Consider the following 26,559-nt stretch of genomic DNA (forward strand, 5'->3'; position numbering starts at 1 on the left):
GGGAGCTGCTATCTGGTTACCTTCCCATTATTCTTTTGTTTGGCTGCTGGGGGGGAAAAGGGAGGGGGTGATATCACTCTAACTTGCAGTACAGCAGTAAAGAGATTGAAGTTTATCAGAGCACAAGTCACATGACTTGGGGCAGCTGGGAAATTGACAATATGTCTAGCCCCATGTCAGATTTCAAAATTGAATATAAAAAAAATCTGTTTGCTCTTTTGAGAAATGGATTTCAGTGCAGAATTCTGCTGGAGCAGCACTAGTAACTGATTCATTTTGAAAAAAATGTTTTTTCCCATGACAGTATCCCTTTCACCCAATATCCAAACCTACGGACAAGTGGGTTACTTCCACTGACATCCGACCTATACACAACATGGACCTATTGTACAAAAGGAGAGGCAAAAAGATCCCACTTCATTCTTACATTGAAAAGACCTTATCGAGTCTAAAAGTGAAGATGTTGATCAAAAAATATCTATTGAGTATTGGGAACAACAGGATAAACCTTTAGATCTTCCGCTGAGGTTCATCTTTAGTTTTTTTGTTCTTGCTTCACCCCTACAAAACATATTATTTCCAACAAAGCGGTATATACACATCTAGAAAGCAATATCCCACTGTCAGTTTGTCTTCTGTTACATCTCACTGCATATCCAAATCCTTCAGCCTTGGCTTAAATACCCGCCATGTATTGCTGGACCTGCGTCTTTTAGATTTTACTCTCTCGACTGTGTAATTACTTTTCCTCGGTGAGGAGAAGAAAAAAAAAAAATTCTGCCGTTGATCGTTCTCTGCCAAATTGTCATTTTATAGTGGAAATAAAACTCCTGACTTGTCTAGGCTTCCTAATTATTTATTGATCTGAATATAAAAATATTGGGTTGCCGTGGGGCTATGGAAACATGATTTATCAAGACCTACTATGAAGAAGGCGCCGGGGTTCCTCGGTTTATATCGTCACAACATGAGCCAAAAACACTCGCACATGATTCAGTATATTGCTACTCGACTAAACTAGAAAAAACATCAAATCGGAAAAAAGTGTTCATCGTCGTGGAGAGATGGATTGGACCTTTAGTGTAAAACTCATATTTAGAATGTATTCATTGGGTTCCCCCTCCCCCATATCCTAATAAAACTGTCCCATTGGTTTTATTCCTTTTCCGCGCTGAAAGATCTGTATTAAAACGATGGGCTTCATGGTCGTCTTCTGCCCAATCTTTTTGCAGTCAATCTAATAGAAATAGGGACATTCCTTAGCAGATACTTTATCCTATGAAATCCTCTGGTATATTTACTTCTTTCATAGATTACTCGCAAGACAAACCAGTCCGTAGCGCCCTTGGCTTACTTAAACAAACACCATTACGCTAACCTCTTAGAGCTTCGTAACCATCTCTTCAATCTCCCTCTCATCAAATCCATAACCAGAAAAAAATAAAGAAAACTGCGGGTTTCATCGGTGTGAAACGATTGAGCAAATAAATGACGGCTTTTGTTGCCCTCACATTGATGTACCTACTGTATGAATGATCTGTACAGTTATGTGTGCACAGCAATACCAGTTAACAGAAGCGCTTTTTTTTTTTTTACCATAAATACGAGTTACCTCTAAATTACCGTTAACCGCTTGGCTACCAGAGGCAAACAAGCAGTTACTTTTGAAAAGTTCCGTTTCAGTCCCCTAACATTGCAAAACGCGCGGCGATCAGGCTAAGCAGACTTCTGGGAAGCTTCGGTCTCTTGCTCGGACAGTTTCTCTTCCGAAAGAACGGTCATCCACGGGGACACGGAGCGCGTGATGGTTTGCTTGGCGAGGTTGTAATGATTGATGACCGTGTAAAACTTCCCTTGGGCGCTGGGTTCTTGTTCGGTGTAGTAGTTATCCAGGGCTGCCGGAATGCATCGATTGTTCTGAGGAAGGAAAAAGATGGAATCAATGAACCGACAAACTTTATCTCTAGAGAGTCACTCGTATTTATTGATCATGGTGCTTCATGGCCATCGGAGTCCTAAGTAGTAAATATGTGGAAAATGCACATTTCTAACCCCAACTGAATAAAATAGTATCACTAGAAACCCAAATTTAAATTCTAAATTAATTCAAAATTTAACTTCATCGTGTTCATTGGTTTTAAAGTGATTTGTAAATGTAACTGAAAGCTGTGTCTGTTCCTTTCTAAACAGCTGGTTTTGTCCATTGATAGCAGGGTCGGACTGGGCCGGCGGAAGACCGGGCAAAAACCCTGTGGGCTCCGGCCGTCATCAGTCCAGATCCGCTCCCTGTGTGAAACCTTTGGCGCGGCTTCCGACCTCCCTCCCTGGCCACCGGCACTGCCGCAAGAAGAAGAAGGTAGGCACGGGGGGGGGCGGAGGGGGGTTGTGTCTTGGACAGGGGGTTTGTGTCTGGGGGGGGGTGTCTATTGGGCTCCGGCCACCCAGTGCGATGCTGATTGATGAGTCAGAGAAGAGAACCCTAAATGAGATTTGATGGGGTCTGGTAGAAGTAGGGTTGCCACCTTTTCTAAACAATGTTACCGGCCGGTGGGGACGGGAACAAAAGAGGGCAGTCCATGACGCAAAAGGGGCGGAGCCACACTCAGTGATGCAAAAGGGGCAGAGCAACACGCTATAGCCAGAAGCCTGGAAAAAAAGGTAAATTCTGAGCGAATTGTGGCGGGCCAAGGGCTTTTTTTAAGTGTATTACAAATTACCGGCAACTACATTGGAACCCTAGGTGGAAGGTGAACTAGAAAGCCACATACTGCGCAGTACTTCCCTGTAATAAAATGTATACAAATCTTTCATTGCCCTTGTACAAAGCCTATGCAGTAGCAGTCAGAATGTTTCAGTTCAGGCCCCCATTGGAAGGCTAATCTATGGTTTAGGTCCCACTTTAGCCCAAGCAAGGTTACAGCCATAGAGAAACATTGATGTACAAATCATTCAGTCGTAAATGTCTTTAGAACGAGGACCCCAGCTGAGCCTGTTGTAATTTAGAACCAAACAAGTCTTCAGATTCCCCACCACCACAACGCCAACCCTTGAAGTGTCTAACCCCACAGTTGTTCGGCACGTACACATAGTAAAGTCTTATCTTGGAGAAAGGGCTGGTAGACAAATGCCAATCTCCAAAACAAGGATTTGCAATGGATTCAGTGAAGAGGAATGAGAGTTTTCAACAATTCATTTTCCTAAGCCTTGGGCAACAGAGGTTGGTAGCACAGCTCAGTGATTCATCGCTAGACCCAAGGAGATGCCTTTCTCTAAAAATGCCTTCTAGTTCCATTACCGTAAACGTATTCAAGCGTGTTCCAGTATCCTTTCCCCATCTCTTTCTAAGCTCGGCAAGATTCAGGAAGGTTCTACTGCAATAATAAGCGGTTTAAGTCTATAAAAAGTATAATTGTTTCACGATGAAGAATGGTTTCATGAGAAGACATCCATGACTGTACAATAGGACACTAGTATCTAGTACTCCCCAACTGCCACCAGGATCAACCCTATCTCTACCTTTCTTCCACAGTAACTCAAGTAGGACTCGAGTCCCATGAGAAGACTTGTTATTGTGACCACACTAAAAATAATCCTGGAGTTTATATCCAGCAAAGTAGATAACTTAAAATATTCCACCATATTTTGGTGGGAATGATTGCATTTTATTCAGATTCTTTTATAACTGCTAATATCTTGAAAACGGAACAGTACAGGTATAGGATCCATTATCGGGAAACCTATAATCCAGAAAGCTCTGAATTACGCGATGGCCTTCTCACATAGACTCCGTTGTAATCAAATAATTCTAAACATTTTGCCTTTTTCTCTGTAATATTAAAACAGTACCTTGTAGTGATGGGCGAATTTATTCGCCAGGCGCGAATAAATTTGCGAATTTCCCCCGAAAATTTACAGACGTCAGAAAAACTTTGAGGCCGGCGACGGTTCTGACACTGGCATCAAAGTTTTTTGGACGCCGGCAACGCCGGTACCGATGCCAGCGACAATTTAGACACCGCCGACGATTAATGGACGCCCATTGATTTTAATGGGCGTCCAATGTTGCCGGCGTCGAAGTAGTCAATTTTGACACTGGTGAATTGTCGCTGGCATCAAATTTTGCATTTCGCTAATTTTTCGCCCGTTTTGTGAATTTTACGGAAAATTCACAAATTTAGTGGCGAAGCGAAACGGGACAAATTCACCCATCACTGGTATCTTGAACTTGATCCCAACTACAATAGAATTAATCCTTATTGGAAACAAAACAATCCTATTGGTTTCAATTAATGTTTTTTAGTAGACATAAAATATGGCAATCCAAATTAAGGAAAGATCCCTTATCTGGAAAACCCAGATAAGACTGAGCATTCTGCATACCAGAGTCCCGTACCTGTAATATGTTTAGCAGGTTTACATTTCCGTTAAAAAAACTCATCACTGCACCATTTTACTTGAACATAAAATGTCAATATAGTCTTTTATTATTTCAGCTGGTTTGTATTATGTATTTGTGAGTTCCTCAACCCAACATTTTTTCTTTTCTGCTATGAGTCACTGACAGATTTTGCCTGCGCGGATTGGCCGATTCCAGTATGAGTCACTACTGACACACAGCATGCTTTAATTCTTTGCAGTGGGAAAATGTTAGCTTGAGAAAGCACAATAATAAACCATTTATCTGTTATAAGGACATTTTGCCTTTGAGAAGCAGATTACCTGGAACCATACTCATAACTCTAATATGCGTCTGGCTAATATGCTTCATTAACTTCAGATTTGATTAATTGGGCCTGATATTGTCTGTCTATTGTCCATTGTCTACCTATTCATCCATGGTCTGTCTATCCATCTATCCATCCATTGTCTATCTATCTGTCTATCCATCCATTGTCTATCCATCCATCCATTGTCTATCTATCCATCTATCCATCCATTGTCTATCTATCCATCCATTGTCTATCTGTCTATCCATTATCTATCCATCTATCAATTGTCTATCCATCCATTGTCTATCTGTCTATCCATTATCTATCTATCCATTCATTGTCTATCTATCCATCTATCCGTCCATTGTCTATCTATCCATCCATTGTCTATCCATTATCTATCTATCCATCTATCAATTGTCTATCCATCCATTGTCTATCTGTCTATCCATTATCTATCCATCTATCAATTGTCTATCCATCCATTGTCTATCTGTCTATCCATTATCTATCTATCCATTCATTGTCTATCTATCCATCTATCCGTCCATTGTCTATCTATCCATCCATTGTCTATCCATTATCTATCTATCCATCTATCAATTGTCTATCCATTCATTGTCTATCTGTCTATCCACCCATCCATTGTCTATCTATCCATCTATCAATTGTCTATCTATCCATTCATTGTCTATCTATCCAGCTACCCATCCATTGTCTATCTATCTGTCTATCCATCCATCCATTGTCTATCTGTCCATCCATCCATTGTCTATCTATCTATGCAGTCCATTGGGGAGATACTGCAGCGATGCATTCCCACTGTGATACCTGCTGCTGCGTGTGCATAATAATGAACTGCCCGGCTAATGTGCTTCATTTACTTCAGAAATGTGATTAATTGGGCCTGACATGGGGCAGACATTGCTGCTGAAGCTGATGGATGGGCGAGTTATTGAGCATTTAGACAGTGACTGTATCAGCTGCAGTCAGAGAGGGACAAATTGATATAGTGTATGGGAGGATAAATATTTCCTTGTCATTATTTGTACGGTAACAGAATCATAAATGATATTGTCCTTGTCTCACGCTGCGCCAGGCCTGGAGCTAGAGAAATGGAAAACCACTTTGAAATGAATGGCTGATTAACGTGGGCTCTATAGCTTTAGTTGAACTACATCTTAAGCTGTCACAGGGGTTTCTGGGTAATATCCAATGCATTGGCATGCAGCTGTTGTTGACCTAACAATCAATGAAATAAATAATATATACGCTCCAAAACCCCTAATATCCCCATTTAGAAATATTAATCTGCCCAGATCCCAATCTCCTCTCCAAAACCTTCCAGTCGTGGTTTATAATTCAGAACAGACTTCGTATCACAGCTGGAATGTATTAATATTGTCATTTATTCTGCGGTGCTAAACAAAGATTGTACATCTTTCACCAGTCCCTGCCCCAGTGAAGCTTACAATCTAATCTCATTTGTGCATACAGTGGGACAGGTTTTTTTTAGCAATATCACCTGAAGCTTTGCCAAAAATATTCTGGCCTTGGGGACCCCAATCAGCCTACGGTCAATCAGCCTAGAGCCAATGCAAGGGTTGCCATCAGGAATTATGGGGCCCCATACTAGAAAGTTAACAGGGTTCTTCCCCCACAGGGGCCCCAATTATTAACCCATTGTACAACTGGGACAAGTACAAGAGAATAAAATGGCCCTTGTATGCATCACCACGACCCCAAACCACCCAAGTAATGCCCCATTATGCCCAAACCCCACCTATTATTCACCCAAGCCCCGCCCACTCACCCCAGTAGCCCCAGTATTCAGTGAAGGATACACCTTTGCTGCAGATTATGTTGGCACTTTATAAATCCATGTTAGTAATAATAATAATACTGAATCTCTATTTAATGCACGACTATATCCAGTCTCAGCCCATTCCCACCCCTGGGACACAATTATGGATGAGCCCATGTTGCGCTTATGATCTCTGGATTCTTTTCCGGTAGGATTTCACAAACTCAGGCCTTGAAATTCTCAGTCATTTCTTACTTTAAAACCAAGTCTCTGTTTAACTGATGTTTTGATGGAACAGTGTCTTCTGCTGCCAGAGATTCCACCAGGGACTATTTAGCCATGAGCAGCTCTGTCAAAAGCTTCTCTCTGCTTATTAATTGCCGCTGTTCATTAATGTTTGTTTAAGGTTTGTTGGATGAAACTGTCGCATAGAAAACTCATGCAGTGAATTTCCTTTCAAATTAGAACAAAGAGGCGTCAGTCTGCGGCCGTCTAGATAAATCCATCAGCAAATTAAATGTGACATCAAATCAAAGGAAAACGGTTTTGGTGCACGTGTAGCCCATGTTAGTTGTATCTGAGCAGGAAAATAGTGTTATAAATATAGCATTAAATAGAGCGCCCATAGCTGAATATGATAGATAGATAGAGATAGATAGATGGATGGATGGATGGATGGATGGACAGTCAGATGATAGATACAGGTAGATGATAGATAGATAAATAGATAGATAGATAGATAGATGATAGACAATGGATGGATAGATAGATAGATAGATAGACAGACGATGGATAGATAGACAATGGATACATAGCTAGAAAGATAGTTAGACAATGGATGGATAGGTGGATAAATAGATGATAGATAGAAAGTCAGATGATGGCTACTGGTAGATGATAGATATATAGATAGATAATGGATGGAAATATAGACAATGGATGGATAGATAGATAGATAGATAGATAGATAGATAGATAATGGATGAATGGATAGATCATAAACAGTCAGAAGATGAATACAGATAGATAGATATATATAGATAGACAATGGATGGATACATAGATGATAGATAGATAGATAGATGATAGATAGATAGACAGATGATAGATAGATAGATGATAGATAGATAGATAGATAGACAGATGATAGATAGATAGATAGATAGATAGATAGATAGATAGATAGATAGATAGACAATAAAAAGATATATGGGTGGATGAATAGATGATTAATTTCCTGAGAATGGAGCCTGACATTACTATCCCACATTGTGAAGTTCTTAATGGACTCTTACTGGAATGACTGATGAGTCAGCGTTTCATTGGCCTATTTGAAGGGCCAAGACCATGACAACTCCAACAGGCCTCTGATAATTTGCCAGCAAATCTCCTTAGTGTGGTGACACAATTAAGCTGTGGATGTTGTTCAATTCTAATGAGTCTGAGTGGACTCACTACGTGATCTTGGCCATCTTATTAGATCACCCCCAACTGGGTGGCCAAAGGTTTGCAGTAGTGGCAACCTCCCCAAATGAGCAGATCTTCATGCATTTGCCCATACTATCATCATTCTATCCATTCTTCTTGTGAAATATCCAGTTGGGCTGCCTTCATTTTTCTTCAGTAGCATTAGGCCTTATACACGGCCCTATGTATATACTTCTTTACTTTTGTGGTTACCCAGTGGTAGAAGATTGTCAGACTGGGCCCCCTTCCAAAAAATATGTCCAGACTCCCACCCCATCGGAGAAAGCAAAGAGATGGAGTCATGGGAAGAACCTCATATACTTGTTCTTGTGATGTTAGCCTTGAGCTGCAGAAAGACGGATATCACTGTCTTTGCTATTTAATCACATCCAAGTTAAATGTTACCAGAATGAAAGGAAAATATTTGATCGTAGAATATTTTATAATCACAGAGGTAAATGTCAAATGGCAGCTCTATACAGGGGTGAATCGTGAGTGCGGCTCAATATCCACTGTTCCTCATGTTCCCTCATTGTTGACTTGTGCCTGGAACTCCATTAGCACAGTGGGAATAGGTGGGGGCTCTTAGAAAAGCTGCTCAAATTCCATTTCTTAAATCAGAACTTCTGTACTATTGATGCTGCGCTGACCTGCTCCAACACAAAGAAACTAAGAAGTACAGGGACAGTATCCACTAGGTGGCCTCAGGGTGGCACGTGCCCCTCACTATCTCCTAATCACCTCCCACTGGAGTCCTATTGTGTTTATCATGTCATTACAACAAGCCGCCAAAAGGGGTGTGGCCTGATGATCACATGTTGTCTGTGACCAAGAAACCTGCAAATAGTTGGAATCCAAAAAAACTAAATCTAATCTATAACCCGTCAATGGGGCAAATTCACTAACCTCCGAAAATTCGCCAGAGAAGACTTCGCTCACAGCACAACACTTCGCCAGGCGTAGATTCACCAGGACAACGCTGAATGCTGGCGAAGTTGCTTAGCATTGCCTAATTTGCATACGGCGGGAAGTTAAAGTTGAATGGACGTATTATGTGCAGCAAATACATTACACTACACAAGCCCAGGGAACCTTAATAAAATAAAATAAAGTTGTTATATTGCCCTACACATGAGTCCAGTGTATAGTTTATGTGCCATATGTTAGGAAATGTAGGGGGGAAGTCGCCAGCGTTTTTTGGGACATAGAAAAATTTTCAACTATTTTTTGAGGAACTCCTATCTACTCTATTGCACTTCCCTGGTCTGAGGTGGCGAAGGCAAGTCTGGCGCAAGAGGTAACGTTCAGTAAAATCCGCATCTTAGTGAATTTGCGTAGTTACGCCCAATCAGCCAGAGCGCAAATTCGCCAGGCATTAGGGAGCAAAGTACCACTATGGGAGAGGTCCCTTGGACCATTTGAAGATGTTAATAGCCTTCATGATGTTCGAGTTTTTTAGGTGGGTTTTGCTCGAAAACTCAATTCAAGCATTCAAGTTTTTTTCTGCTGAAAACTCGATCAATTCGAATTCACTGATTCGAGTTTTTTAAATTCAAGTCTCTTCAATTAGAATCCATTCGAGTTCATTGCAGGTCTGAAAAAGCTCACATAGCTCTAAAATTCGACGTTTGATAAATAACGCCCTAAATGTGGGAAAACTAACATTTACCTGGGATAAACAGTGGGGTTTTTAATTAAAGTGGGCTAAAATGATGGCATAAAATGCAGGAAAACTGACTTAAAACCTGGGAAAGCTCCCATTGAAATGCACTCGTACATGAATGGACTGTAAAAAATTTAAAATCCAAGAAAAACTAAAAGTAATCGAGGTTTGACTGTATCACATGGACCAAGATTTCTCATTTAGCAGTTTTATACAGGGTCCAACTGGGGTGTCAGGGGAGTGGGTCTCAAAGGGCCTTCTGTATGAACAGAAGGTCCCTCCACCTAGTGCCCAACCTTTCACCACTCCACCCCCCCCCCCCGCAGGCGTGCACTGTGATAACATCTGGCCGGTAGTGATGTGCGGGCTGGGCCAATACCCGTGAGTTTACCCGCGGGTCGGGCTGGTTCGGGCCGATCTCGCACTCCTCAGCGCGGGTGGCTCTTCTCCTGCTGTCCCCTTCAAATGCCGACTTTCAGGTTCTTCTTTTATAGACGATGCGCCTGCTCGCCCTGCCCCTTTTGTGACATCATCAGCAGGGCAGGTCAGCCCAGGTCTATAAAAGGAACCCGGAAGTCAGGGCGGGTGGTTATCAGTTGTGAGTCGGGGAAATCACTACTGGCCAGGGAGAGGAGATGGGATGGTCCAGTCATGGAAGCAGGGGTGGGCCCTTGAAGGCTGGGGTCCATCAGGTTTTTCCTTGTTTCTCTGTGGCCCAGTCCAACACTGGATTTACCTGGATTTTCCCATTACAGCATCATTAGAAAGAAAGAAATCATTAGACAACTGAAAGAAGCCATAAAACTTCCAAATTGCGGTCCTCTACTGTACGTAACCTCACTATAGAAAGAAAGGGCCACACGTTGTACTAGTTCTGTAAGCCAGTGTTTACGTGGAAACTGAAAGACAAGTGTTTCAAAATGCCGTTATTTCATATTTAAGTCAAGGAGGTGAGTGACAGAACAAGCAATCATTAGGCTTCTGTGTGCAGGTGTGAGTGGGACGAGGCCGCAGGCTGGAACATTCTGTGCCGCTCTTTGTACCTTACAATGTGCAACTTGCTGAGCTCTCTGTTCCTGCTGCAGTGACTGATAAAATAAAGTCTCCGTGGGATCACATGGTCTCGTGCAACTACACTAATATAGCTGCAGGGGGGTCAGAAGGTATAGGGGGCTCCACAATCACAGGGGCTCCACAAGGCCCTAATTCATATACAAGTTCAATAAATATTGGTAAAACCGGTCAACCTCTATTTTGGGGACCTGAAAAATTATTTGCTGTGGGGCCCAGTAATATCTAGTTATGCAGGGTTCTGCCTGTAAATTATTACTCCCCCACCACTTTCCATTGGACTAGAAACTGCCCTGTCACCAGCAAGGCTCCTCAAAAATGTTGATAGGACAGCGCTGAGCAAGCAATGGATGCTGGGTAAGAGCACGTCCCTATAGCAGGCTGCTAGCAGAGCGCTCTAAGCTCACAGTCTAATCGATGCGGCTGGGCCGTAGCTGTGCATTTGAGAAGGTCATAACGGTACTTTCCATTTAGTTAGCTCAATGATAAATCTCTGCTTCAACCTTGATCATTCAGTGTTCAGCTGCACATTTATTTTAGCAGAAAACATGTTGATTTATCTGAGAGAGCGGCTACAGCGCCAATAATCAACGCATAACAAGTAACTACGTCCCTAAGAAAGGTCTGCAGCAGATTCACCAACTAAACACCATGTTGCTAAGGCCCATCATCTCCTGAGGTAACAACTTGTCGAAAATACCTTTTAATCAGGAAGAAATAGAATAGGCGCATGGAAAACACTTCACATGCAGCAATCCAGGGGGATCAGAGGAAAATGCCTCTTCTGGATCGACCACAAGTAAAGTGTTTTACATGTAGCAATTCCATTTCTTCTGGATTAAAAGGTATTTTTGGGTGCTTTTTCTTCCACAAGAGAGGTGATCTCCCATGAACAACAAACCATCCCATCAGACATTGCCCTTATAGCAAAAACCTTTATATGAGTCAAGTCGCCCGATTACTGGCATAACTTACATGTGCCAACCCCCAGCCAAGACAATTTTAGGGCCCCTTCCATCGCGGGAATGGGCGGCAACTCAGCTCACGCCTTCAGGAATCCATCTACCCCCTGTGTGTGCTTATGGGAACCCTCAACCTAAACTAACCTCAGATCTGTGGTTTAGGTGTTGGGGTGAGAGACCATTAAGGTTTCCAACACTCTTAGGTTGCTCATCTTATCTTACTTCTCTTGCTTTTATTTAACATATGCAGTGTTTTATTTTTAGAGTACAAGACCTAGAGGGCTAATGTACCGGCACTGATTCTTCAACTCACTGCTAAGCAGGGGCAAAAGGAAACCCAGTTTAGTTATTTTTGGGTACTCCTTACAAAGAGAAATGAGATTAGTTTGGACAGTGAGCACATTTAGGACCGCAACACTGGTGCAAGACTAGGGTAGGATCAGTAACCATGGAAAGTACTAAATCATTTATTTTTCTCCTTGAGGAACCTCTACATTGGGCTACAAGGCACAGAAGACAGAAAATGGAGAAACAGACCCATTTCAGACTGTCAAATGTACTGGATACTATCACAAGACATAGTCAACCGGTACATATTAGAGAAGTAAGGCTGGCGGAGGACTAATAAGTATGCTGATGGAACACATTTGTAAATGAAGGATGAGCAAAATGCGTTAAAGATACATTTCAAGGACAAGATTATGACAACTAATTTTACGTGGTGACGGCATAGAAGTTGGAAACACCTTTTGACAGATTTCAAAAAATAAAGAATTGTCCCGGCTTTTGTTTGTTCTGTGACTTATGGATTAGAAAGCTGGATACTGAAGAGGCATTTAGAATACTGCGGACTTTACAAGGAACAAGAAGATCCTTAGCTTGAGCCAACCTGTCCTTTCACTTAAAGTACAAATAATAAGATTAATTGTTTGTTACTTTATTGTAGGACCCAATTCATTGGGAAAAAAGGACAATTATGCTTGGCCAAACCAAAGGGCAAATGGGAAGAAGATGACCAATGACAAGTTGTTGGGATTCAATCACAACATTCATGAAGATGCCATTGAGAAGCCTGAAGTCCCAAGCAAATGACAGTAAGTTCTGGAAAAGAAATCCGGCACTATATTCATATACATATACATATATGTATATGGAACCCAACACTCCTTCTAGTATGAGAAGGTGGTTCAGAGGGGTCCCCACCAACTGCACCCTCGTTGAGTTGGGAAGGGTGGGTTAGAAGTGGGTATGAAGACATTCTATCCCATATAAAAGGCTGCTGAGAACTAATAGGGAGTTTTAAGTTTATTTTGCTCCTTACCTTAAGCACGAAGCCTTCAGGACAGGCATGGTCATATTTGTACACCTTGTAGACAACCAGGAACACGACACAGGCCAGAAACGCCAGAGCAAACAGGACAAGAACTGTAACCTATAAGAAGAACAGATAAATGAGCAATATAATAAACAAATATATAAAAATATAATTATGCTAATCTCAAAATCAGAATCTGATACATTTTGCATTGGGTTTGTTGGTGCAACGTCGCTGACTGTATAACAGAGATAAAGAGAAGCAAATAGCAGGACACAGAGAGCTTTGATTCTCATGTAAATGCCCGGAGCCATCCAGCAGCATTTATCTGTTTCACATGGACTGACTGGTACCATATGGTGTTACTGTGAAACAGACTGAGGGCCACATACGCTGAGGGACACACTGGCAACATCTGAATCACTGGGCAGATTCACCCGGACAAGAACAACAATGGCTGTGCTCACGTCCTGGCATCTGCCTGACACTCTCTAACAAGCTGACACTCTATGTGAGTCATAGGCTGTATAACCAGCTACCCAAAGGCTCAGGAGAAGAGCTGACACCCCACATATCCGCATGCACCCATTTTATTGATCAGGGGGTCTGAACAGATAAAACAAGGCTGAAAGGTTGATATGAGGACACAGCTCTGTGCAGTAGTAAACATGTCAGCAAATAATATCCCATAATAGTCTCCGGAGGGAGGTGGTGAAGCAACTTGCAGGCAGAGAAAGCCCCCCATGTGCCACAGCCTTAATGGATAATTTAGTTCTCTGTGGATTTTATCCAAGTGAAATATTAAAACACAACACAACTTTCCTTATCACTTCCCATAGCCCTCCTATTATGTTATAATATCCAAACAGGAAGTCTGGAGGACTGGCGGCTATGACATCACCAGGGGTGTGGCCAGTTGAATGAGGCCAAATATCAGTGGTTGCCAAACTGTGGGACTGGAGTGGTGGCAGGGAAGGCCCAGCCTGAAGGCTATTACTGGATGAGATCTGAGACGAAAATGTATTTCACGTACAGCGCTAGATGTTATTGGAACCATGGCTGAATGGATTTCATTTTATGGTTTAAGGGGGGAACTAACCAATGGTTAAACCTCAAAGGGCTTAAACTGAAATAGTCAGACAATCACTGCCGTAAATGAAACTTCCGTAAAGCCCATTACCCAGAAAGCTCCGCATTACAGGAACTCCATCTCCCATAGACTCCATTTTAACCAAATCATTCAAATTTTTAAAAATGATTTCCTTTTTCTCTGTAATAATAAAACAGTACCTTGTACTTGATCCCAACTAAGATATAATTAATCCTTATTGGAAACAAAACCAGCCTATTGGGTTTATTTAACCCAGGATTCGATTTGGGATTCGGTCTTTTTCAGCAGGATTCGGATTCGGCCCGGGCCGAACCCGAATCCTAATTAGCACATGCAAATTAGGGGCGGGGAGGTAAATTTGCATATGTAAATTCTGATTACATTTGGTATTTGGATGAATCTTTCGCAAAGGAGTCGGGGGTTCGGCCGAATCCAAAATAGTGGATTCGGTACATCCTTAATTTAATGTTTAAATGATATTTTTTTAGCAGACTTAAGGTATTGAGATCTAAATGACGGAAAGATCCCTTATCCAGGTCCAGAGCATTCTGGATCATAGGTCCCATACCTGTACTAAGTACAATTATGCAGGAATGTATCAGGGAATAGTGACCTCTCCAAACTGTGGCCCTGTACGTGTGGGGTATAACCATAGCCTAAAATCAGTGGGGGAATTTATTAAGGATATTTTCCGAGCAATGGGGCTCATTCTGAGGCTCAGTCCTTATATCCCTCTGTGCCACCTTAAAATCCAGCAGTTTAATGAGAATGAGACCATTGCTGCTTTCAGCTCCCTCCAACCCTTCACCCCCCAAGAACCTTCACACAAAGCTCCAGGCAATGCCACCCGAAATGCAATAAAGCCGTTTAATTACAGCAAATATTTGTCTTTGTTATAGAAACATCCTTCAGGTCTCTTGAAATCAACAACAGCAGTAAAACATGATGATTCCCAATTATCCAGGGCCCAGGAGGGAGCGCCAGGCGACACCCCTTTTAATTACCATATTTATGAAGCAATATCAATTATTCATCGTCTCGCAATTTGGAGTGGGGGCAGCGAGCGGCACATACTCTGCAAGTCTCCAATGAGATGCTTTTTAATGCGGACGATAGCCCCTATGTCTCCCTGAGCCAAGGAGAGAGCCTAATAAGGGCCGGTGACCTAAAGAGATGTTTATCTTGTCAATCACCATGACACACGGGAAAAAGCACCTTCTATGATGCACTGGTTACCTAGCAATACATCCTAGCAACGCAGTCTCCTCACTGAATCCCCAAGTGACAAGTGCTATGAAAAAAAAACACATTCTTAATAAGGAGAGGGGGGTGCGAGGCCATAGATTTATCACATTTATCATCCTCAGCACGTTGACTCTTAATATTTTTTTAAAAAAGGCCACAATAGAATAAAATGGATAGAATTATATTCAGAATTCCAGGTTGGAAGAATATTAAAAATATATATTTTTGCATTTTCTTTATATAATCCTCCTGAGGGCCAGTGGGAATTCTTCTTAAAATGAGGATTACAGCATCTAATTTACACTCTGACTAATTAGACTGACTCATTAAAACATATCTGAGAATTTGTAGGTGGGGCTGTTCTGGAAATGAGGAAAACTTTATGCAATCAGTGCCTGAAGGTACTAATGCTAATCGCTCTAGATGGAGCCCTGGCTGGAATTGAACCTAGGCTGGCAGTGCTGGGGGTTGTTGGTTCGATTCCAGCCAGGGCACCATCTGTATGTGTATTCTCCCTGTATCTGGTTGGGTTTACTGCATGTATCCTGGATTCCTCCCACACTCAGAGGACAAAAAAGGCCAGTTAACTGGTTAATAACATTGACCACAGAGTGTGTGAATGTGACAGGGTCTTAGATTGTAAGCGTCACTCTCTAAATCACTGTGGAATATATAGGATCACTATAGTGCAACTAATGTCCCCACAGATGACATGGTGCAGTCAACTGGCATGGATATATCAACTGGCCCTACAAGAAGGACACTTTGCATTTTATAATGACAGCTCTGAATATTTAGTAGTGCTGGTGGGTGCAATGCGTTATCAAGGAACACAGTTTTATTTCCCTTCTCTGATACTCAAGTAGCCAATAGAATGAAGGTATTAACTGAGCAGTCAGCCATCAAATTGGGAAGATTTTCTCCGGTTCTTTGAAGGTCTTAGAATGTCAAATTAACATCATAATCACGTGCCTCATTACAGTCTATGTGGCGTTAGTGGTGATGTGGGTTTTGTACCCAAAAACAACTAGAGGGTCCCCTGACCCTGCCTTCTTGCATTGCTAGGGACCCCACATTTCTCACTTAACCCTACCCCCGCTCTAGAGGTTTCTCATGTCCAATGATTTAATTCAGAGTCAACATGAGTCCTTCCAGCTGAAATGAACTACAGCTCCCATTATCCACCTCTGGCCAGTCCGGAGCAAGGCTGAGGGGAGAGGAGGAGGAGCCTAGGAAACTATAGAAAGGATTGAGGCCCTAATTTAATAAATATTTCAATGAGGCCAATATTGATGTTAATTACAGTAGCTGGCACACACTGACTGCCATGTTGGTATTAGTCTATATACAGTGTAATGATACGTATTAATACTTATTGTAATTGGAAAAACTTGCATATGGGGCCAAATGAACATAGTGGTCCCACCCCCTGGCCACTGTAATTGGACAAAGATGTGCTTGTTTGATGACCTCCCCCTCTTCCATTCAGACCACTGTGTATTGGGCTCAGGCCAGACTGGACACTTCTCCATGCACAATGTGCTTCTTGTTCTGTAGCATGACAGGGGTGGGACTATCCCCATGTTTAGCTGTGACTGGCAGGTGCATCCTCCTATCATTCAAAGCTGTGCGAGAGAAGAAGCCACACCCCTGACACACTACAGAGTAGAAAACACACTCTGCATGGAGACTTGTCTAAACAAAACTGCACAGCCTGGTTGTATTTTTATGCCGGAATTCGTATTTGAGATGAGCCAAGTTTATTGAAGATAGAGGGAGGGCACAGCTGCAGATATAGAGGGGGAGCAGCAGATTGAGGCCCTCCAGCAGTACAGTCCCAAAGTGCACAACAAATTGTATCATGTCCTTATGCCCCATAGGGCAAACTTGTACACAAGCACTTTATTCAGCACTTACCTTGAATCTCTCAGATACACCTTCACTGACACTGATAGTAAATTCAGCAATCTTGGGGGCCCGGAATTTGCCTTTCTTATGATCCCGCTCGTATTCGGTCTTTGTTTTAACAACCACCTATGGAAAAACAAACGGAAATAAAAGTGTGTAATAAGGCACCAATAGGAAGGAGTATACATACGCTAGATGGAAAGTCTGCTGTTCCTTTGAACTGCAATGAAACAGCGCCATCTAGCGACAAAGTCACTGCCGAGACCCCATCCCTGTAATTCTGACTCACACAAGCAAAGACAAGAAGCAGAGTGGGCAGGTAGGTGGGGTACGTGGTGTCTATTTATTTTGCACCCCTGCCCATCTTATATTAGGTACAGCCTGCGGCTGCAAGGCAGTAGGGGTGGCAGCATATATTATTATTAACATGTATTAATAGAGCGCCAACATATTGCGCAGCGCTGTGTATATATAGGGACTGTAACTAGGGACAGTGTATATAGTAAGGCAATAAGGTGTAGAACTGTAAGGTTGTGTGTATAGTAAGGTAAGTTGTTGGAGCTGTAACTATGGGATGGTAAGTATAATGAGTTAAGTTGGAGTAGGGATTTAGTTTACAAATATGGGGACTAGTGACGGGCGAATAAATGTGCTAGGCGAATTCTCAGCGAAGTTCCTCGTTTCGCCTGGCGAATAAATTCTCAAAACTGCTGCAAAAATTCGCTGCCGAAAATGTGCCAGCATCAACAAAATTTTGAACAACGTTACTGTCAACGTTATTTGGACGCCCATTGACTTTAGCGCAGGCATCAAAATTGACACAAAACGTCAAAATTCACGTTTTCGCTAATTTTCATCGTTTCACAAATTATGCGGGTAAATTCGAAAATTTTTCAGCGAAGCGAAACAGGACAAATACGCCCATCACTAATGGGAACGAATCTGTTGGGCAGAGTGTATAGCAAGGCAAGACAGGGTTACAGCTGTGGTATATGGGGTACAATAAGAAGAGATGGTGTGGAGGGTATTGTCTGTAACTGTGCATAGTGTGTATCATACAAAGCTACAGGGTTGTGTGAATACAGATATGGGATCCGTTATCAGAAAACCCTTTATCCAGAAAAACCCAAATTACAGAAATCATTTTCTTTTTCCCTATAATAATAAAACAGTCACTTGTACTTGACCCCAACTAAGATCTAATTAATCCTTATTGGAAGCAAAACCAGCCTATTGGATTTATTTAATGTTTACAGGAGGTAGGAAGGTCCAAATTTCGGAAAAATCCGTTATCTGGAAATCCCCAGATCCCGAGAATTCTAGGTAACAGGTCCCATGCCTATAATAAGTAGCATCTATATAGTAAGGCAAAATGATATCAGCAACACTTCACGTTATGAATGTCTAACCGGCATCGTTAACAGAAATTGCTAACAGCCTATGTTGCCAGGGTTACAGGGCACCCAGATCTGATAAAGGGGAGTCAACTGGGTGCCAATTACCTGTGGTGGGGTGTACAAACAGGCCTGATAGATTCCTGGGCAGCCAGAAACATAAGTGTCCAGTGGATTCTGTGATACTGAATAAATGATTCCAATGTCATTGTTCTGTAATGCCAAACATGGCCACTGGGGGCAGGGCTGCTCTTGAACAGGGTGGGGGAGGAGGGTTACAGGGGTGACCACCATGGGCCTCAAGTCTTTGTTTTAGTGAGAAAAAGTATAGACGTTCCCCCATATTTTTATATAAGGGCTTTCCAACTGTTATTAAAGGGGAACTATCATGAAAATGAAAATATAAGCTTCATCATAAATACAATCAATCAATTAAACATTCTGCATTGTTTCTGAAATAATCAAGTTTATATTCATTGAACGTTAGACCCAATATATCTTATAGGGGGGTTCCTTTCCTAGCAGATGTATAAGAGCTCATCCAAATAACTGATTCCAGTACAAACAAAACAAAATAACTGCCTTTTGCACAAATTCTGCATGTATAGAGACATGATGTCTGGTGAGTTTAATAGAGTGAGCTCTAATACATCTTCTAGGCAAAAGGAGCCCCCCTATAAGATATATTGGATCTAACGGTCAATTAATATCTGACACCCAACTGCTGCATGAAGACAGAATGAAAAGAAACAGATGATGAGAGAGGAATAGTGAAGATAAACTTGATTATTTCACAAACAGTGCAGAATATTTAATTGATTGTATTTAGAAAGTTTCTTATTTCACTATGCTGAAGTTTATATAAAACTTTCATTTTCACGATAGTTGCCCTTTAAACTACAACTCTCAGTCACAAGGAACTGGGAGTTGTAATTTAACAACAGCTATAGAGCTGCAGGTTGTAGTTAAACTGATGTAGCCCCCAAGCAGGGAATTGGGCTCTGTGACCCACCAATAGTGATGGATGAATTTGTCCCATTTCGCCGAAAAATTTGCGAATTCTCTGCGAAAATGGGCAAAAATTTGGGAAACGCGTCAATTCTGACTCTCGCAAGTCAATGGTTGTCCAAATAATGTTGCAGCGCAACGGTTTTGACGTGTGTGACGTTTCCAATGCATGTCCAAAATATTTTGACGCTGGTTAATTTTCACTGCAGTTTTGCTAATTTATTCGCCGGCAGCAAAATACGGAAATACGCCATGAATTTGCATCTGGCAAATTTATTCGCCCATCACTACCTACCAAGACTAAAGAAAGGCCGGCTTGTGGCTGCTGAAGGGGAGGATATGGACAAATAACCTACACTCATATCTTTTACTGAATATTTATTGCTGATTCAAGGGAAACTACACCTAATTTAGAAACAAATGTCTGATGGCATGTGCACAGGGCTTTGGAGAGAGCACGGCCCATTGATTCCATCACCCTGTGCTTGGGTGTAATGAGGCCTAAAAGCCGATAATATCTGACAGCGCATTGACCGGAGCCCTCCAATCCACATTTGCCAAAATCAAACATATTCCGTGCAGGTTTACATGTGTAATTATGGCTGCCTCCTCTCCACTAAGGAACAGTCAGCAAATATATTTCATTTGTTTCTTCCCTTACAGACAATACTGCGTATACATGGGAGCTGCTACTGTTGCCCTGGCCCAGGCTTTCTTCGTAGACATCAGCAGAATGGTGAAATCTATTAATGAAGGGGCATAACATTGATAGCTGTGAATAATGTCCTGATGGATCAAGCAATATGGCAGCCCCCACATGTAAACATAAATGCATGCAAAGAATAATTGTTCTGCGCAGACAATAAACAAATCTTTCATCATTTTCTGCCTAAAGTATAAATTAATTCAGCAGAGAATACCATAACTGCTGTAAAAACAAATACAAATATATGGGAAATCTACACAATAACGCTGAATTATCTAATTAAAGGAACAGGCTGCCCTTCCAGGCACTGTGCTATAATACTGCAATGCCTGCCGGCTGCCAATGGGTTAAAGTGCACTTTCTTTTGTTAAATATGGCTGCTGAGGCAGTGGATCTGGGCACGTTTTATAGATGACAAGTCCATATGGCACAGAGAGAGTTGGGCTGCAGATCCTCTAGATAAAGCTTTGGAGGTCATTTCTATATAACAGGTTCCTCATGTTCCTGCAGATAACCGGGTGCTACTGATATGTGCACTGATTTATCTGCCATCAACAAAGGTAATTGTCAAAATGACTGATCTCCCCCTCTGAGCCGCCCCTGGGAATATCCATGGTTACTGCCCCGCTGGGGATTCTCATGGACCGATGATTCTGACACCAACCCAGATGCCTTCCCCTGCCTGGATACTGTACTTACCTTGTCTGGAGGTGGGAACTGCAGCTGGTTGACATCCAAAGGGGTCATCAATGGGATTGTATCAAATCCATCCTCACAGATTGGAGGCTTTGCTCCTTTCTCGCTGAAATTATTCCCCAGTTTCACCATCTTTTCTCAACACAATGAGCCTCCCTGCAGAGAAAATATACAGAATGTGATCAGGACGACCCCCCTCCACAGCAACACCCCCTCCCACCCCAGTCAGTCAGGCAACAGGAATGTGCAAATGAATGGCAATAACCAGGTGCTCCAAACAAAAGAGGTGCAGCATCAGCCCCAATGGCAGGGATAGAGCCTGGTACCCCACAATCAAAGCTCTTTTGAAGGGGGGGGGGCTAAGGAGCCACCATCCCTCACCCACTTACAACATCAGGAAATGATTCAACTGAAGCCCTTTAATAATTCAGAGACTGGGATCCATACTGCTCAGGCATTCCTGAAAATGAATTGTTCCAGCCTGATGAAATGATGTCACAATTCTTTATGCTGATAAATGTATGACAATGCTTTGTGCTGGGGATGGGATACATGTATACAAAGCTGTTACACTGATAATACAATGTAGGAGCCTGCGGATTTATGCTGATGGTACAATGTATGGCAAATGCTTATACAGATAATACAATGTATGACCCTGCTTTATGCTGATGGTACAATGTATGACCCTGCTTTATGCTGGTGATGGTACAATGGTGCGTGAGACATGGACAAAGAATATAAGGCTGTGCCAAGCATGGAGGCAGAGGAAGGCTCACTTACCCAACAGGACAGAGAGAATGAGCTGTATGTATGGAGCAGCAGCCAGTGAATGAGGGAGGGGAGCAGCGAGAGATTTGAGAGCTGGGCTGGCAGGGGAGATGTGGGTGCGACTGATGTCTCTCCGCAGCGTCAGATCTCAGGAGGAAACGGTGGGACGAGGCTGGAGACACAGGGTGCAGGGCTTGACACTTACACAAGGCTGAATTTGCATGGAGCCAGGGGTTTGCAGCTTGGAGGCTACAGATGCTGCTGAATTCAACACAAAGGAGCCCCCTGGAGGCCACCACTCACTCCTCCTCCTCCTCACTCCATCCCTCCCCTCTCTCTGGTGCAAAACCACCAGCCCTCCTCCCCCTCTTATCTCTGGCACCTCTTTCTGTAATATTCTGCCTGTCAGCCCAGCACCTCCTTTTGCTTTTACAGATTTTCTCTTTACATAGTAACATAGTAAGTTAGGTTGAAAAAAGACACACGTCCATCAAGTTCAACCTTAAAGGAACAGTAACATCAAATGAATTTGTTTTTAAGTAATACAAACATAATGCATTGTTGCCCTGCACTGGTAAAACTGGTGTGTTTGCTTCAGAAACGCTACTATTGTTTATATAAATAAGCTGCTGTGTAGCAATGGGGGCAGCCATTCAAAGGAGAAAAGACTCAGGTTACACAGCAGATAAGCTCTGTAGAACATAATGGTTTTATCTGTTATCCACTATTTAACCTGTGCCCTATAGCCTTTTTTCCATTTCCACCATTGCTAAACAGCAGCTTGTTTATATGAACTATAGTAGTGTTTCTGAAGCAAACAGATCAGTTTTACCAGTGCAGGGCAACATTACATGATATTTTCATTACTTTAAAACAATTAAATTTTTTGGTGTTACTGTTCCTTTAAGTCTGTATATAACCTGCCTAACTGCTAGTTGATCCAGAGGAAGGCAAAAAAACCCAATTTGAAGCCTCAATTTCCCTCAGACTGGTAATTGGACCAGTCCCTGGATGAACTTGTACTATGAGCTATCTCCCATAACCCTGTATTCCCTCACTTGCTAAACACCATCCAACCCCTTCTTAAAGCTATCTAATGTATCAGCCTGTACCACTGATTCAGGGAGACAATTCCACATCTTCACAGCTCTCACTGTAAAAAAAAAAAAACCCTTCCAAAAAACATCCTTTCGCAACAGGAGAGTGTCTGCCAGCAGCAGGACATGGCACTATATATATATATATATATATATATATCGATTTATTTGGGGGTTTCACTGAAGTTAATGCAAATAAAACAGTGTCCCCATAGAGAATGAAATGTCTTTTCATCAGAAGCAAATACAGTGCTGTCTTTAGGGTCTATAGAGAGACGATGGGTCTCACACATAGTCCCAAAATGGGCCTAAAAGAGTAATAAACAATAAAACTTTGCATCAGTGTTGCCAAAACTCTAGTCCTTGGTTAGTTGTCGAAGTACAACTCCCAGCACCCTCCCAATAGCATAGCAGCACTACAGCGCTAAGGTTTATTGCTGTGTTTGGTACTGGTCTAGTAACCCTTAGCAACCAACCAGTAGGCAGCATTCACTGGTCACCTGTTTTAAAACAAGCATCAAAAATCCGAGATGGGAAAGTCCCGTGACAAGTTCAAAGGCCTGGATCGTTACTGCTATAGAGACCCTGAACCTTTAACCTAAATCAGTACATTCAATATATAAAATTTGACATTTCTAGCCCTATTCATTTTTAGGGTTTAGTTGTCCTTTAAAGCTGCATGTCTGTCCACCTTCTCCCACTAGCAGCACATTGTAAGAACGTCTGGGGGTGAGGTGTATTCCAGCAGCATTTTGGGGGTGTCAGACTCATTAGTGTTCTCCCCCTGTTGGCGGAAAGGCAACGCTGTTTCCCATACTCCTTACATCTGAGTGCTGGGAGTTGTAGTTTAGAAAGAAGGTTGATTTATGCTCTGGATCTATTGCTGGAACAATATAGAAGTGCTTGTGGTTGGGTTAAGCAGCTGCTTAAATGTGGGTGTCAGTTTTCCCTCCCTTGTTCTATTAACAGTCCCAAGAACACTTTGTTAGACCGCGGATGAGCTCAATGTGCCAACCATAACAGGGGGGGCTGCGGAAATGTTCACTCTCAGAGTGTAATATCCTATGGCCGGTACTCAGAGTATTTTCTCAGATTTTGTATTAATTGGATGTTCAGGAAATGACTTTTATTGATCCCCCATTTAGTTCAGACGCTGGAAAGGTAGAGCTGAAGCCAATGATGTGCGATTGATATTTAGAATAAAAGGAAAGAGCTCATTCACATAGGGGGAGCATCTGCACTGTGAGTCACCTCGATATCATATTGGGGCCAATAATCCATCACAGGCGCACAGTTACCAATAGCAACCAATCAGATTGTTGCATTTTTATCTTCTAAAGCTGAGTGTATTGTAAAGATCTGGTGAGGCCACTGGATCAGAGATTGGATCATATTGGGGTCCCGCTGCTCTACCTGTTCAGAAGCTCATCATCCTCTTAGTAAAGAAACTCTTTCGGGGTCTCAGTAAAGTTGACAGACCAGGGTCCTGCCCATACAGGAGTATGTGGTCAGTGTCAGGCCATATTAGAGAAGATGAAACTATAGATATTATTTCCATGTGCAGTGTGTTTTTTTCCAGTTATGACAGAAGGTGAATTGCCCTTTAAGCTGTGAGTCTAACTTTTCCCAAGGGACCTCCTTATCTAAATTGTTACAATTACTTATTTGCTTATCTCAAAATGGTTACAAAGTATCTTATTTGCACCCGTTAGGTGTTCTGGGCTCTCTGCCAAAAGCCAATTAAGTGAGAAACTTTGTTTCTTTTTGTGGCTGTTCAGTGCAGAGAAAGTCGGGACTTTCCAAACGAGGAATTCCTGGTTCAGCTTCCTCTGTAGTTAAGCCCCTGCCTAAGGGGGAAATTCTGCATGAATCATTAGGCGACCCCTTCTATATCTCATCCAGTCTGCAGCACCTGTTGTATTCTGCCCATGGGCCAGACAATTTGGCTTCATATAAAGGGGCAGGACTCAATACGGCCCTAGAGTTCAGGACTCAGGAACATATATGTATATAAGGGCAGAAGCTGTACTTTATGCCAATGTGCTGAGCACTGAGCTTGTTCTTGCCCCAGTGTTGCTGCTGCATTGCTCTATAATAACCAGAACAGAACTCCTGTAACCCAATTGCAATCGGAAAGGTTTTATTAAAAGGTTTAATCCTGGTCTGCAGGTTTGTTTGTTATTACAGTATATCAAGTGCTCTAAATTATGTTAGCTGTGATTAGGGTTGCCTCCTTTTCTGGAAAAAAATACCAGCCTTCCTATATATTTATCTTTTTTCCCTATTAATAACATTGGGATCAACCGGCATTTTTACCGGCCAGGTGGCAACCCTAGCTGTGATGCAGCTGCGGATTCTTTATATAACTTCTATATACTTGGAGCTGATTCATTTGCTCGTGTGATTCAGATTTGAGGCACCGGCATCCAAGAAGTTGAGCAAGCAAAGGTAACCCGGTCAGTGGTCTGTTGCTGCTTTTTGCTGAACCTGCAGAAGAATTTTACTTTTACTGCAAATTATCATGCAGCATGTGACTTTGTCTGGTGAGTGGTCAGGAATGAGGCGGAACTCCTAGGTATTCTTTTTAGGTCTGGAACAGCTTGTATTTTTATCCTCTTCTTGTTTTTATTCTTTGTTTCTTCATTGAAAGCCAGAGCTGGTGCTTTCTTTCATCCCAGATTCCTACCAAAAGGCATGGGCTCCAGTAACGGAACTATGGGGAGGCCGGCCCGGGTGCAGACAGTGAAGCCGGGTGCAGACAGTGAAGCTGGTTCCCCCCACCCACCTCCGGAAGCGGTTTTCTGAGCGTTTTTTTCCGGCAGGCTTGCAGGGGGTGCGGACCCTGGTACAACTGCACCTCCTGCTCCCCCGTTAGTTCCGCCACTGATGGGGGCCAAAACTTTAAGAGCCCCAGGTCAAGAGGCACTAAGGGCATCAAGAGTCAATGGGCTCACCTTCACGCGAAAGCTAGGGTGAGCCCCAATCCCTGACCCCCTGGCCAAAAGGCACCGATGGGGCAAGGGTTTCCAGACTCTGCAACACCTCATGGCTAGTGAGAGTCCCCTTATCCAAGGGTTCCGCAGAAGCTTCTCCCAAGGAACCAAAACCTGGGACAGAGCCCAAAAGGACTTGCTTCACCCCGAGTTTTATGTAAAGTGCAAACACAAAAACATAGATAAAAAAATTACAGCTGCTGCGTTGAATCCAGCCCCTTTTAACCTGAAGTTGAACCATCTGCAGGTCATTGAGCATCTTTCCCACAACAGTTAAAGTTTGGGGAAAAATTAACCACAAAAAGAGTTGTCTTCTCTGAGCATTGGTGCCTGAGTTAGGTCTATACAGGTTTTCCGGCAACACTTGCCAGTTTATAATTCATGACCTTTGAGCTCAGAAACTATATGGTCACTCAACTAATAATGACTTTGCATGTCATCTCCTGGCCAACCAATCACAATGAGTCTGCAGGCCGCACCTCCCATGATATTGCTCAGCAGATCACATTGGGCAGCTGAGGTCAACATAAAAAAAGCCTAATGGTCAGACAGCCCCAGGGAAGCAGCTGGACTTAGTGCACTGATCCTATATAAGATCATGTATCCCTACTCATTTCCCAGGGGATGAAAGGCTAATGA

General features: G+C 42.5%; 2 protein-coding genes across 3 annotated transcripts in view; one reads left to right on the forward strand and one right to left on the reverse strand.

Annotated features, from left to right (window-relative positions):
- stx18.L (syntaxin 18 L homeolog) overlaps positions 1–20,538 on the forward strand; it is a 153,597-nt gene extending 133,059 nt beyond the window's left edge. Inside the window, exons 11-12 of the mRNA NM_001096210.1 lie at positions 2,191–2,356; positions 20,321–20,538. Coding sequence (NP_001089679.2) covers positions 2,191–2,356; positions 20,321–20,379 — 225 coding nt within the window. The 3' untranslated portion in view covers positions 20,380–20,538. The remainder of the gene's footprint in view (positions 1–2,190; positions 2,357–20,320) is intronic.
- On the reverse strand, positions 372–22,141 carry nsg1.L (neuronal vesicle trafficking associated 1 L homeolog). 2 transcript variants are annotated; one of them, XM_018228612.2, is made up of 5 exons: positions 21,843–22,141; positions 21,063–21,215; positions 17,265–17,381; positions 12,998–13,108; positions 372–1,917 (listed from the first exon to the last, which is right to left on the reverse strand). In XM_018228612.2, exons 2-5 carry the CDS (start codon positions 21,189–21,191, stop codon positions 1,717–1,719), a joined length of 558 nt encoding a protein of 185 aa, XP_018084101.1. In that variant the 5' UTR covers positions 21,192–21,215; positions 21,843–22,141; the 3' UTR covers positions 372–1,716. The 2 variants fall into 2 exon arrangements, with proteins under 2 accessions (XP_018084101.1, XP_041443790.1); XM_041587856.1 differs by having other exon boundaries at positions 22,036–22,140.
- Positions 22,142–26,559: the final 4,418 nt, after the last annotated feature.

This window comes from Xenopus laevis, chromosome 1L, assembly GCF_017654675.1.
Source record: "Xenopus laevis strain J_2021 chromosome 1L, Xenopus_laevis_v10.1, whole genome shotgun sequence".
NCBI classification, from domain to species: Eukaryota; Metazoa; Chordata; class Amphibia; order Anura; family Pipidae; genus Xenopus; species Xenopus laevis.